The sequence below is a fragment of the Solea solea genome, chromosome 13 (genome assembly GCF_958295425.1).
Source record: "Solea solea chromosome 13, fSolSol10.1, whole genome shotgun sequence".
In the NCBI taxonomy this organism is placed as follows: Eukaryota; Metazoa; Chordata; class Actinopteri; order Pleuronectiformes; family Soleidae; genus Solea; species Solea solea.
This window is the reverse complement of record NC_081146.1, coordinates 5,883,364-5,897,834: the sequence shown is the minus strand read 5'-3', so window position 1 is coordinate 5,897,834 and position 14,471 is coordinate 5,883,364. Positions and strand designations below refer to the sequence as shown.

Below are 14,471 nucleotides of genomic sequence, written 5' to 3'. Positions count from 1 at the left end.
CGTATGTGTTGCAAAGGCCCAGTATGTAACATTTTAAATGATTCAATGCAGAAATTCAATTCAATATCTGTATTTGTATAAGCGTATAATCATTTAAAAAAATTTTTTTAATGTATTTTATTATATTATATTTATTTTTTTTAATGTGTTTTCCTGATGTACTTGAGGAAGGGGTGAGAACACAAGTCCTCCATTTGTCACAATCTGCAGTCTCACCATTAGATGTCACTAATTCATACACACTGGGCTTATCAATGTCAGAGGAAAATGTAAAATTTCAGTACATTTTTTCCTGCTGGCCCAGAGAATATATGTTTGATACAATGGAAGTTTGTCATTCAGGCAAAGTGGAAACTGCCCTGGTCCCTCTGAACGCCAGGGAACCCCAAGGGTTGGAAAAGCTCCTTAATGTCATCATTTATCTACACAACTTATCAACTATTTTGTTTCTTGAAAATCACATGTATTATTGTCAAATTGATGATAACAGATAATTACTATTACTTTATTAATTGCCCAATCAAATATTAAATAATGATAACTTTGTACTGGTGTGAATTTATTTATAGATGAATAAATCTGTAGGGGAGGAAATATCTACTGCCAAGTAACAATCTCTCCCCAAGAAGTATTCTGTCTTTCCGGCATTAGCAAGAGGTTTTCCAAAGTAAAGTAAAGTATAGTAAATATTTATTTAATCTGACTCCATTTAAACAACAATTAACTTTACTTTTAAATATTGTGGGAATTAAAGTTAACCAATCATTTAAAATGTAAACCCTTTAAGAATTCAATCCTATTGTCAAGAAATCTGACATCGGTCTAGTTCAGGGATGGTTTATATTATAAAAACTATTATTTGTGTGACACACAGTTGATGTGTGGGAGCTTCTGTTAAGCAGACCAAACTCCACGGTGAATGGGAGCTCTGTCCCTTATATCCAAGATATCCCACCAGAACACAGACACTTTACATATACATATCTATTGTGATTTACACAGGAATGCTATTTCCATCTGAGGACCTTTGAATCACCATGGGGTCTTTTCACATGACAGTTGAGCCACCTTGACTTGTCTACTTCCTGCACTGAGAACATCAGACCTACACACTTCAAATGAGACCGTGTTTACACTTCAGAGTGGTGGGACTGTCCCCAACTGATGAAGTTTGAACCAAGTTGATTAATTCATTTACAGATAATCAAAGAGCAGAATATACAGAGTGGTGACGTTTCATCTATTGTCTCCAGAGTGTGGTCTCACTGTCTTACAATCCCTAATAACCTGCTACTGTCTTGTGTTGGTTTGGATAGTTTTGTGAATGTGGCTTTGAAAGAAAAAAACGTTTTGTCTGTTACTGTGTTGCAGTTGGTCATGAACTTAATAACTATAAACTAGTGGAGAATACAGCCCGTATAATATCAGGCCAAGTGGAAAGGGAACTTGGCTTGTAACCAGAGGGTTGCTAGTTCAAGTCCCCACCAGGTCAAAGGGCTGGGGTACCCCTGAGCAAGGTACCCAACCCCCATTGCTCCCACTGCTCCTAATTCTAGGATGGGTCAAATGCAGAGAAATCATTTCCCTAAGGGGATTAATAAAGTATAAAAAAAATACAGGCCACACAAAATGACACTTTACATAATATTCCAGTACGTCTGGAATATTTAATAATAACCATGTCTGATCATCTATGTGTCTGCCACTGTGGAATGAACTCAACTGTTAGGCTAGACATTATCAATCTTTCAATTTTTATGATTGCAGGAAACTATCCACATACTACAGAAACTGTCTGTATTATTTGCTGACATAGATATACAATTATCTAATTTTGAAATGTGACTAATGTGTAATGGATACATTTTAACAGACATGTAAAATGTATATATGCACATAATAATGCAAGAGAAACGCGTTTTCATTTTATAACTTTATTTTGCAGGGAATGACAGGGATTTCTAATGCACACTGAAGCTGAATGCTAGCAATACTCATAACACTAGATTGGTTCCTTGGTTACTGTTGTGGTTGTTCCTTTTTTATTTTACATTTTGGCGTTGATGTCTTGACCTTCAGATCTCTATCTTCAAGCATCATCCTCGGCCTCCTCCTCGAATTCACCCTCTTCCTCAGCAGTGGCATCCTGGTACTGCTGGTACTCAGAGACCAGATCATTCATGTTGCTCTCTGCCTCGGTGAACTCCATTTCATCCATACCTTCACCTGTGTACCAGTGCAAGAAAGCCTTGCGACGGAACATGGCTGTGAACTGCTCGGAGATGCGCTTGAACAGCTCCTGGATGGCAGTGCTGTTGCCGATGAAGGTGACGGCCATCTTGAGGCCACGAGGAGGAATGTCACAGACCGCTGTCTTGACGTTGTTGGGGATCCATTCCACGAAGTAACTGCTGTTCTTGTTCTGCACGTTGAGCATCTGCTCGTCAACCTCCTTCATGGACATGCGGCCACGGAACACGGCGGCGACGGTCAGGTAGCGGCCGTGACGTGGGTCGCACGCAGCCATCATGTTCTTGGCGTCAAATACCTGCTGTGTGAGCTCAGGAACTGTGAGAGCACGGTACTGTTGGCTGCCTCTGCTGGTCAGGGGGGCGAAGCCGGGCATGAAGAAGTGCAAACGAGGGAAAGGCACCATGTTGACAGCCAGTTTGCGGAGATCAGCATTGAGCTGGCCGGGGAAGCGCAGGCAAGTGGTGACCCCACTCATGGTGGCAGAAACCAGGTGGTTCAGGTCGCCGTATGTGGGTGTGGTCAGTTTGAGAGTGCGGAAGCAGATGTCATATAGAGCTTCGTTATCAATGCAGTATGTTTCGTCTGTGTTCTCTACAAGCTGGTGAACTGATAGTGTGGCATTGTAAGGCTCAACCACTGTGTCTGACACCTGAGGATAGAAAATACACACACACACACACACACAGGTTTTCCTCAGTCTCATGATTTTAGAGAAGAAACCCAAGACCAGAGATACTTCAAGTAAAAACTGATTACTCAAGATCTTTCACAAGGACATGTTACCTTGGGGGAAGGCACAACACTGAAAGTGTTCATGATACGGTCAGGGTACTCCTCGCGGATCTTGCTGATGAGCAGGGTTCCCATACCAGATCCAGTTCCACCACCGAGAGAGTGGGTGAGCTGGAAGCCCTGCAGACAGTCACAGCTTTCTGACTCTTTGCGGACCACATCCAGGACCGAGTCCACCAGCTCAGCTCCTTCTGTGTAGTGACCCTTGGCCCAGTTGTTTCCAGCACCACTCTGACCTGAAGGGGAACCAGCAAGACGTCGGTGAACTAATCTTTTTCTCCACTTTATAAAAGTCTATAGTCACTCAATAAGTAAAGTCTTTGTTCCACCCACCAAAAACAAAGTTGTCAGGTCTGAAGATCTGCCCAAAGGGCCCAGACCTCACAGAGTCCATGGTGCCAGGCTCCAGGTCCACCAGAATGGCTCGAGGCACGTATTTACCTCCTTCACAACAAAGTGACCAAAAGAAGGAGAGAAAGTTAGAAAAATAAGAGAAGAGAGACCGCATACCAGCTTAATATGCAGGAAACCACAGTCTTTGGATGTTACACTGGATATTTCATGTGAGGAAAATGTATGACACAAGAGTTCATCTACTGTTACATCTCAAATGGCAAAGCCGCAGATACAGAACACATGAATGCATTCATCCCTTTACAGGAACACAACTAACCTGAGGCCTCATTGTAATAAACGCTGATCCTGTCAAGCTGCAGGTCACTGTCCCCATGGTAAGTTCCTGTGGGGTCGATGCCATGTTCGTCGCTGATCACTTCCCAGAACTGCAAACAGAAAAAGTGGCAGCGACTTGCAAAAAAGACTGATGCATCTATCATTAGCGATCTGGTTTGTGGGAGTGGGGACTTTAAATGAGAAAAACAGCAGAGGGTTTGCATTTTTGGACGCTGATGTAAATGACAGGATTTTTCCACTTTCCACTAAGCCATATCTGAACTCATTTCATACATCACAGCTGGTGATATTCCATCGTCAGCAACTGACAACTAAGCAGCATGCAGTTCTCTCAGAGTTTACGTGACAGCACAAAGAGGCCACACATAAAATCCCCAGCAAAACAGAACATCAACTCATTTTGCAGGCAGTTGCGGTTCACTGAAGACGCCGATTGTTATCAGATCTGTATTCATGTCTTGTTTGCTCCTTAAAGACCACACACGGGTCTTTAAGTATGTGCATGCATTAAATCTTGTAAGCTGGTATCACTGTTGCATACGCAGGCATCCATCATGCACATATTTTTACTACATCTTCAGACTCAGACATTTTTTCCGGTCTTACAGTCTGGATTTCTGCTAACAGCAGCAATAGGGGGATTTAGAGTAATGTGGATAAGCAGGCTGCATTGCATCTCAGTGCTTAAGAGATTGGGAGACAGCCGTGGAAAAAGTATCAAGTAAGACTATGTAAAACAAAAATGACCGAGTGACCTCAATACAAGGGAGATCACTGAACTGAACAGGCCAAAGAAATAATTAAGAGGAGAGCTAGAGGTCTGAAAACATGATGAACACTTGTAAGTGATGACATAGATAGCCACCAGTCAAGACTAAAAATAAAGACAGAGAAAGAATGAGGACAATAAGTTGGAAAGCAATGCCACACCCTGACCTAATTCACCACAATGTAGCCCTTCAGCAGTCCTGTCAATCATACCCACTGGACACATGAATCAATGAGTCCTTGGGGAGTGGAAACAAAATGGATCCTCTCTGTCAGGCCACGAGTAAAACCACAATGGACAAACATAAAAAAAACAACTGATAAAAATAAAAATGCTTCTCATATGCAGCATTTATGTCCAAAAGGCCTTTCTCCCAAGTTATGTGTACATTAAGTCAGTTGATAACGCAATGGCTTCACCGACTGTGCATCAGCTGTTTCCCTCATTCCTCCCCCACCCTACCCCTAATTTGGTTGGCAGAGAAAAGACTGTATTGATTACAAAGACAGACCCTGCTTTAAATCCCTGTTAGTGGCACATCATCCCCACCATGACAGAGCCTGTAAAATGTGGGCCATTGTTAAAGTTTGTCTCCATAGGATTTGAAAACCAGGGTAAAGCGTGGACCTACTTAAGCATGGGCTGCCTGTAACAAATGATCAGTTGTAAAACTAAAAGAGATAATGAGACAAGGATAATAACAGGCCACAAGAAACTACTGTAGCAGACTGCAATTATTACTGTGGAACTGGGTGGATGAGGCATGATAGGGAATGGATGAACAGGAAAGACTGGAGAATTATTAGGTACAATAAACAGTTAAGATGATTTTCTTGACCAGAATAGGAGCCAATCACAATATTAATGTGATAATATCTTTTAATGTAAATGGGTGGAGCCTTCTGCTCATAATCTACCATCATTTGTCTTTTATCCCCAAGGTTTCAGAAGATTTGCACAAATATGGACAGTCAACTATTGTGACAAAAAGATTCCAAATGTAATTTTCAATAACATGTTTAGGATAAAGGATATACATTTTAGTGAACATTTTAAAGAAAAAGAAAACCACAAATGTTGAATGAGATAATTCGGCGTTAGGTCCTGGAATGAAAACTGCAGACTACTTTGTCTGTAGTTTAGTATATTTTAGTATATGTCACTCATATGGAATATAAATGTTTTTCCACATTCATGATTATAAAGTTGATAGAAATTCACCATAATCTTCATATTTTGAATAATTATTTTCTATCACAATATGTGCTCATATTATATATTGTCCCATCTCTACTGTTAAAGGCTTTAAATGTTTATATGATGAGTGAATTTAATTAATTCCCTCAAAATCACTGATGATGTCTCCTGGTTTTTTTTAGGGGGGGGGGGGGAGAATGTCTCTTGTCCATGCCACACCCTTTCCACAGCTCTTCTGCTGTCTCACCAGCTGAGACAACAGCTGCATCCACAACCAGCACTAATCGAATCTAATCAATATGAGCTGCTGCTGACCCATCAGCCATTAGGGGGAGTGGTGGTTCTGGTGTGGGGGTAATAAATGGACCTCATACCCCAGCAGCTCCCACTCATTGTCTGGAATAGCAGTCATATCAGCCCGTGCAAGACAAAGAAAGCAGAGGAGTGAGTGAGTGTGAGTGAGTGTGTGTGTGTGTGTGTGTGTGTGTGGACTGCTGTGACTGACGGCCACAGGGAAGAATAGACCTGACTTTTCTCCACTGTTTTTGTCTCCTTTTCCACAGACATTATCTTAAAGTTCGACTCTCTCCACAGTGTAGACATGCAGACACGCCCGGCGTGGCGTGGACAAAACCCCTCTAGACACCAGAGCCCCGTGAAATTACCGTTATTTCAATGCTGTAAGGCGAGCACACCCACCAGTGACTGCAGTGCACGAGCATTCACACAGAACTATTCACTGCTACAATTGGTTTTCGCATCACATTGTTCACATTATACATCACTCATGTATATGGTGCATTTAAATGAATAACATGTAATAAAGTAATATTTAAAAGTTATGCTCCTTAGTCTGTTGGGTTAATTAAATCTGTCACAGTAAGACTTAAATACTAAAGTGTAATGAACTTTTCCTGCATTATTATTATTATTCAGGGGTGTGACAGTTAGTGAAAATTGTCATTTTCTAGTGCAAAAAATTCAATCTTAGCACTGCTTTTTTTTCTTACCTTGGCACCAATCTGGTTACCGCACTGGCCGGCCTGGATGTGCACAATTTCCCTCATTATGAATGCGAAAGTTATAAAATGGCGAGCAGGAGAAGCGTTACTTGGACAGTGAGCAGCGCACCGCAGACTGGGCTGGAAGTGCGAGACAATGGATTTATAAGGTTGGAGAGCTTCCAGAGCGACAATGGGGCGCGGCCTGTGCGAGTGGGCGTGGTCAGACGCAGCTGCTGTCTGCTATGATTGGCTGAGAGGAGGGGGGGAGGGGGGAGCAGTGACTGCTGCAGACCAGGGAGTGGAAATGACTCAGAAAGATTGATCAGAATCCGAGCAGCTGGTGTCCAGTAACACTCAGTTAGAGGTTTCTATGTTTTTAAACATGTGAGGAAACACTTCTACTATTTACTTAAGTTGGATTATGGCACATTAATCAAAGAGCGTCAATTATTTTGGACCAGGATACGTCATTTGATTCACACATAAAGCTCATTTCCAGAACAGCCTTTAAGTTCTTCCACCTGAGGAACATTATGAAAAGTAGAAACATTCTGTCCTTAAAGGACGCTAAAGAACTAGTAGATTACTGTAACTCGCTACCATCAGGATGTTCCAACAAGTCTGTTAAAACCCTTCAGTTAAATCAAAATGCTGCAGCACGAGTTCTGACAGGAACTAGAGAAAGAGACTCCAGTGTTAGCTTATCTACACTTGCACAGTTTAGAATTAAATTTTAAATCCTCCTCCTCACATACAAAGCACTTAATGATCAGGTCCCATCATACCTGAAAGGACAAGTTTTACCTTATCATCATAACACACACTTATGATGTGTGTCATAGTGCGCATGCGTCAACACGCGTGCAGCCTGTTGCAGTCGCTCCGTGTAACTTTCCTATTCTTTCTTATTTTATTCGTTCTTTCTCTTGTTAAACTTCTTTACTTTTAAACTATTTAATTTTATTTAAAACCACTCTATTTAAATATGCTGGTTGTCAATATGATTGCCTTTTTGCTCGCTGTGATACTGCTACAAACCGGCATCGCAGCACAACGAGTCCAAGCCGATCGGATTGTTTACTCCAGAGAACAGCTGACTGACCTGAGGCCGGCTGGTCTAGCGGACAGACTGGCAGAGGTTCCAGCGGAACTACGGAGAAAAACGCATCGGGGACGCAGAGGAGGATTGAAACAGAAGAAAAACGATGGGGTGAGACAGCGGAGGTTAGAAAAGCGGAGATTTAAGACGTGTCTCCCCTCTCTCATCATGGGGAACGTGAGGTCCCTGGGCAACAAGATGGACGAGCTGACAGCGCTAGCCCGGAGTCAGAAGGAGTATCGGGAATGCAGCATAATGTGTTTTACAGAGACATGGCTGCACCAGGATATTCCTGATGACAACGTCTCCATCGCGGGCTTCCACACCGTACGGGCCGACAGAGACTGCGCCAAGAGCGGCAAGCGCAAAGGTGGGGGCGTCGCTGTGCTGGTAAACAACCGATGGTGCAACCCCGCTCACATCACCATCAAGGAGATCATCTGTGACCCGAACATGGAACTTTGTGCTGTTGGACTTCGACCATATTATCTGCCCAGGGAGTTTTCACAGGTAATCATGGTGGCTGTTTATGTCCCCCCCTCTGCAAACCCGACATCGGCAAATGACTCTATTCACTCTGCCATAGCCCAGCTACAGACTCAGCACCCAAGTGCATTCATTGCTATCTCGGGTGACTTCAACCACATCACCATGGACACTACACTCCCCACATTCACACAGTATGTGAGCTGTCCCACCAGAGAGGAGAGAACCATTGATTTGCTGTATGCTAATGCTAAGGAGGCATACAGCTCCTCTCCTCTCCCCCCACTTGGCAGGTCAGATCACAACCTGATTCACCTCAAACCCTGTTATGTGCCTGTGGTGAAGAGCCAGCCTGTAACCACAAAGATTGTGAGGAGATGGTCTGATGAGGCCTATGAGACACTGCGAGGATGCTTTGAAGTGACAGACTGGCAGACGCTCTGTGAGCCGCATGGAGAGGACATTGATGGGCTCACGGGGTGTGTAACGGACTATATCAACTTCTGTGTTGACACCATCGTCCCACCGGAGACCGTCCTTTGTTACCCAAATAACAAGCCGTGGGTAACAAAGGAAGTCAAAACCATCCTCAATGAGAAGAAGAGGGCTTTCACAGCTGGCAACAGGGAGGAGGTGCGAACAATCCAGAAGGAGCTGAAGGTGAAGATCAAAGGGGCCAAACAGAAGTATAGGAGGAAGCTGGAGTGGAAGCTCCAGCAGAACAACATGAGGGAGGTCTGGAGTGGAATGAGAACCATCACTGGCTTCAGACCAACCAGCAATAGAGGAGTTGGGGGCAGCATGGACTGTGCAGACGAGATGAATCTGTTTTTTAACAGATTTGACTCTGTGACCCCGGCTCATCCTCCCATGGGCTCCTCTACTGCATGCCTGCAGTTAGCGCCCACTCCACTCTCTCTCCCTCCCCCCTCCTACAGCCCCTCTTCCTCCAGTGATGGCCCCCCGCACACCTCCTCCTCCCCTGGCTCCCAAAGTGACGACACTCTCCAAGATAACACCCCTACCCCTCCCCCACAGGTCACCTCCTCACTCCACATCACTGCTGACCAAATCATGAGGCAGCTGAAGAGACTCCATGCAGGCAAGTCTGCAGGACCTGATGGTGTGAGCCCCAGGGTTCTGAAAGCCTGTTCCCTCCAGCTATGTGGAGTGCTACACCACATCTTCAGCCTGAGTCTGAGTCTTCACAGGGTCCCCGTGCTGTGGAAGACGTCATGCATCGTTCCTGTGCCCAAGATACCACGCCCCAGCGGATCGAAGGACTACAGACCTGTGGCACTGACGTCACACATAATGAAGACCCTGGAGAGACTCATCCTGGATCAGCTCCGGCCCATGGTGAGACCACTACTAGACCCCCTCCAGTTCGCCTACCAGCCCCGACTAGGAGTTGAGGATGCCATCATCTACCTGCTAGACCGTGTCTACGCTCACCTGGACAAGCCGGCGAGCACTGTAAGAGTCATGTTTTTTGACTTCTCCAGTGCATTCAACACCATCAGGCCAGCTCTACTGAGTGAGAAACTGACAGCTATGCGGGTGGAGCCCCCCCTTGTGTCCTGGATTGTGGATTACCTGACTGGCAGACCACAGTATGTGCGCCTGCAGCACTGTACATCAAACAGACTGATCAGCAACACTGGGGCACCGCAGGGGACTGTCCTCTCTCCCTTCCTCTTCACCCTGTACACCACAGACTTCAGCCACTGCACAGAGACCTGCCATCTTCAGAAGTTTTCTGACGACTCTGCAGTAGTTGGACTTATCAGTAAGGGTGAGGAGACTGAGTACAGGGGTGTGGTGGACAACTTTGTCACGTGGTGTGAGCAGAACCATCTGCAGCTCAACGCGACAAAAACTAAAGAACTGGTGGTGGACCTGAGGAGGACCAGGGCTCCAGTGACCCCTATCTCCATCCGTGGGGTCAACGTGGACATAGTGGAGGATTACAAGTACTTAGGAGTGTACGTAGACAATAAACTGGACTGGACTAAAAACACAGACGCACTCTACAGGAAGGGTCAAAGCCGTCTCTATTTTCTGAGGCGGCTGAGGTCCTTCAACATCTGCCGGACAATGCTGCGGATGTTCTACGAGTCTGTGGTGGCCAGTGCTATTCTCTACGCTGTGGCGTGCTGGGGCAGCAGACTGAAGGTACGGGACGCCAACAGACTTGACAAACTCATCCGCAAAGCCAGTCATGTTGTTGGAGAGGAGATTGACTCCCTGACAGCAGTGTCAGAGAGAAGGATGTTGTCAAGGATTAGGTCCATACTGGACAACTCTCTTCATCCTCTCCATGATGTGCTGACCAGCCACAGAAGCACATTCAGCAAGAGACTCATCCTACCACGCTGCACCACAGAGCGCCACAGGAAATCATTCCTGCCTGTGGCTATTAAGTTGTACAACTCTTCTGTTGGATAAATAAGCTTTATTTCATCTGTATATATTGTAATATGGGGGGAGGGGGAGGTACAAGCTTTAAAGGTATATTCTGGAAATTTTTAACTGTGTAAATTTATTCTTATTTTATTCGTATTCTTGTAACTTTTTAATTTTATTCTTTGTTTTATTCTTACTTATTCTTATAGTTTTTGACTTTGTAATCTTCAAAATTGCTGCTATAAGATTCGTTACCTTTGTACACTGGAGCGCTGTGACGAAGGAATTTCCCGCAAGGGATTAATAAAGTATATTCAATTCAATTCAATTCAATTCAATTCACTTAAGTCCCAAAATGCAGGCTTACTTGTGGTTCCCAGAGTCTGTAAGAGTAGAATGGGAGGCTGAGCCTTCAGTTATCAGGCTCCTCTCCTGTGGAACCAGCTCCCAGTGACAGTTTGACAGGCGGAAAAAGTTAGACTTAAAACCTTCCTTTTTGATAAAGTTTATAGTCAGAGCTGGCTCAGAGAAACCTGACCCATCTCTTGGTTATGCTGTTATAGACCTGGACTGCTGGGGGAATTCCTGTGGTGCACTCACACTCACTCTCTCACACTCAGGGTATGAATATGCTTTATGTCATTAACCTAGTTCTTTCTCTCCCAAGTTTGTCTTTCCTTCTCTCTCTCTCCATCTCTATCTCTCTCTGTCCTCATTTTGCAGGCTGCAGGATCCATCATATCATATCATCACCATTATTATTATGCTCTAATTAAAGTTGATAGTGGTATATATATATATATATATATATATATATATATATATATATATATATATATATATATATATTTTTTTTTTTTTAATGTAAATGTGACTGCTTCTAAAGGGCTTATTTTTAAGGGTTTATTTTCTTCATTATCGTGACAGCGTGAACAGCACAAGTCATATGGAATGTGTTTAATTGTAATTTGGGTCACTCTCTTATGTGGTCGAGAATCTGAACTGAAAAGCGTCACATTCCATGTGACTTTCAACTATGTTCACGTTATCAACCATATTATTCTATTCACATTCATTCCAGATCCAAATCTAAAGGGTTTCTTTTGCATCTGACGTCCATGTGAACACAGGAGCCCTCTGAAATGGCACACCTGTGCAAATTGATACCTTTTACCATGTGTCATCATGAACAACAGAAAGCACATACTTGTAAGACCACTCAGTGTTGAAATGAGAGATTGGAAGCTATTCCAGCTTCGTGGGTGAGATTTAGCTCTAAACTCTCCTCCGTTGTTGGTTGGTTTTGCCACTTTGCTGGTGCAGATTGATTACAACAATACAACAACTCATATATTCACTCATGTGCCATGGACAGGTAACAGATACAGTATATCTGTTCTAAGACCATATACTGTAGTGGCATTTGGAAGTCTGTTTCCACTCAGTCCTGAAATAAAATCTATGTCACATCAAACAAAAACAAGTAATCAGACGCTTCAGTCTGATAATCTGAGCATAGCCTTTGTGGTTCACACTGACCACATATGAAAAGTGATCCAAATCAGAATAATAAATCAAATCTTATTTGCATAACACCAAATCGCAGGGTACATTATCTCAGGGCACTTCTATCTTAGAGAAAAAGAAATCCCTTTAAACAGGAAGAAATCTCTGGCAGAAGATGTGCAGCATCTGCTTTGGCCAGTTGGGGTGAAAGGAAAAATGGGGGACAGAGGAGAGGTGGACAGAAAAAGAAAGAGGGAGGGGTTAACAGAGCAGACAGGTGTATTAAGTTCTGTCAGGATGGTTCAAAAGCAGTCATGATATCTATCTAGTTGTATAATTGTAATCACACATAATAGTGATGACAACGACACTACTGCTAATAATAATACTTACTGGATCTAGATCCTGCAGTCCAGGAGTCACAGGTACCTGCAAAATGAGGACAATGTTAGTGTCCTGTCATAACTTCACATTCAGTGAGGGAGTGAGAAAGTGAGTGCTCAGTGCACCACAGGTGTTTTCCCAGCAGGCTATGTCTATAACAACATAATGAATGGATAGTTCATGTTTCACTGAGCCAGCGCTAACTATGAGCTTTATGAAAAAGGAAGGGTGCCGACCCCCCGAACCGACACTGGGAGCTGGTTCCACAGGAGAGGAGCCTGGTAACTGAAGGCTCTGCCTCCAATTCTACTCTAACAGCCTTTGGGAACCAGACGTAAACCTGCATTCTGGGATGATAAGGAACAATAGCTATTTAAGGTAGGCTGGGACCTGATTATTAAGTGTTTTGTACATGAGGAGGAGGGTTTAAATTGAATTCAGTATAGAGAAGCTAACACTGGAGTGATATGATCTTGCTTTCTTGTTCCTGTCAGAACTCGTGCTACAGCATTTTGAATTAACTGGAGGGTTTTAAGAGACTTACAGAAACATCCTTATAGTAAGGCATTGTAGTAGAACTTTGTTTTATATGTGAATCAAATGACAGGTCATGGTCAAAAAATAACGACAAGGTTCCTTACAAGTGGAACTGGAAGCCGTGTCAATGTCATCCAAACTGACAATATGGTCAGATATTTTTTCTCGATGATGTTTAGGGCTTTGTATACTGACGTCAGTTTTGTTATAATTTAAAAGTAGGAAGTTACAGGTCATTCAGGACTTAATGTCTCTAAGACATTCCTGGAGTTTAACAACCTAATTTTGATTAATCTGGCTTGTTGCGTGAAGACTTAACTGTGACTGCTTCTACAAAAAGGACTGAAACAAACAATAACTAATAAAACAAAGTGAATAACAAGGTGGTCCTTGACTTGAGATGATTTCTTCCTTTTATGATCAAACATTTCTTTAGTAACTCTATTTTAGCTGAACATCTTTAATCAACGATCACCATTGTTTGCATATTCATTAACATTACCCACTGTAGCTATGGACTAAAGATACGACATGTTGTCAGTCAGATGCAACAGTGCTTTGAGACAGAAAAAAACACAACTGATATCTAAATCAGATGTCTGGTGCAGTCTGAATGTTGGCCTTACTGTCACAGACCCTGCAGAGAGAAGACACATGGCTTAAATGTTAGTTTCAAAATGGAGGACAGTTAACTAATGTCATGACCCATGGACATGTGTCCTACCTATCCCATGGGAGACGTCTCGCCAGTGAGCTCATGTAACATTTAACATCAAAGGTGTATAGAAAATGATCAGACAGTTAATCAAGGGCACATCAGAAATACATTAAAGGGAAAAACAATTTATACTTTGTTTTAAAATTCCATAGTCTTGATTCAGATATTTTGAGGCTGGAGTCTGAAAAATGAGGAAATTCAGTATTTCGAACAACAGCAATTGTATTCTTTTTTCCAACAGTAAATGGCTAAAGCCCTCTTTTCCTCAGGGCAAGTATTGTCACCACATAGTCCATTTAGCAGGCTTTCTTGAGTAGGTCTGGAGCAGCTTGAAGGCCCTGGGGCAACTATTTGTCATTGGGCTCCCACTGACCCCCATCTCCACATGGCAGTATCTTTATTTCATATGCCCAACACCCACTCATCTTTGCAGATTGTCTTTAATTAAAATCCTGCAAAGCAATAATTTGCAAGCATAATCATCTCAGATGTAAATATTTGTGAATATCTACAACAGGAAAGAGTGGAGGAGACGGGTGAGCCACGCCTCTGTTCAGTTTCCACCATAACACCGTGAGAAAACAAGGAGAAAATGAAAATCCAAAGCTCTCCATGTCTGTGAAATGA

General features: G+C 43.2%; 1 protein-coding gene across 1 annotated transcript; it reads right to left on the bottom strand.

Moving 5' to 3' along the window:
- Positions 1–1,918: 1,918 nt before the first annotated feature.
- tubb5 (tubulin, beta 5) lies at positions 1,919–6,855 on the bottom strand. The gene is made up of 5 exons (XM_058647102.1): positions 6,715–6,855; positions 3,719–3,827; positions 3,379–3,489; positions 3,037–3,281; positions 1,919–2,902 (listed from the first exon to the last, which is right to left on the bottom strand). The coding sequence occupies exons 1-5, from the start codon at positions 6,769–6,771 to the stop codon at positions 2,090–2,092; spliced, it is 1,335 nt and encodes a 444-aa protein (XP_058503085.1). The 5' UTR covers positions 6,772–6,855; the 3' UTR covers positions 1,919–2,089.
- Between the last annotated feature and the right edge of the window lie 7,616 nt (positions 6,856–14,471).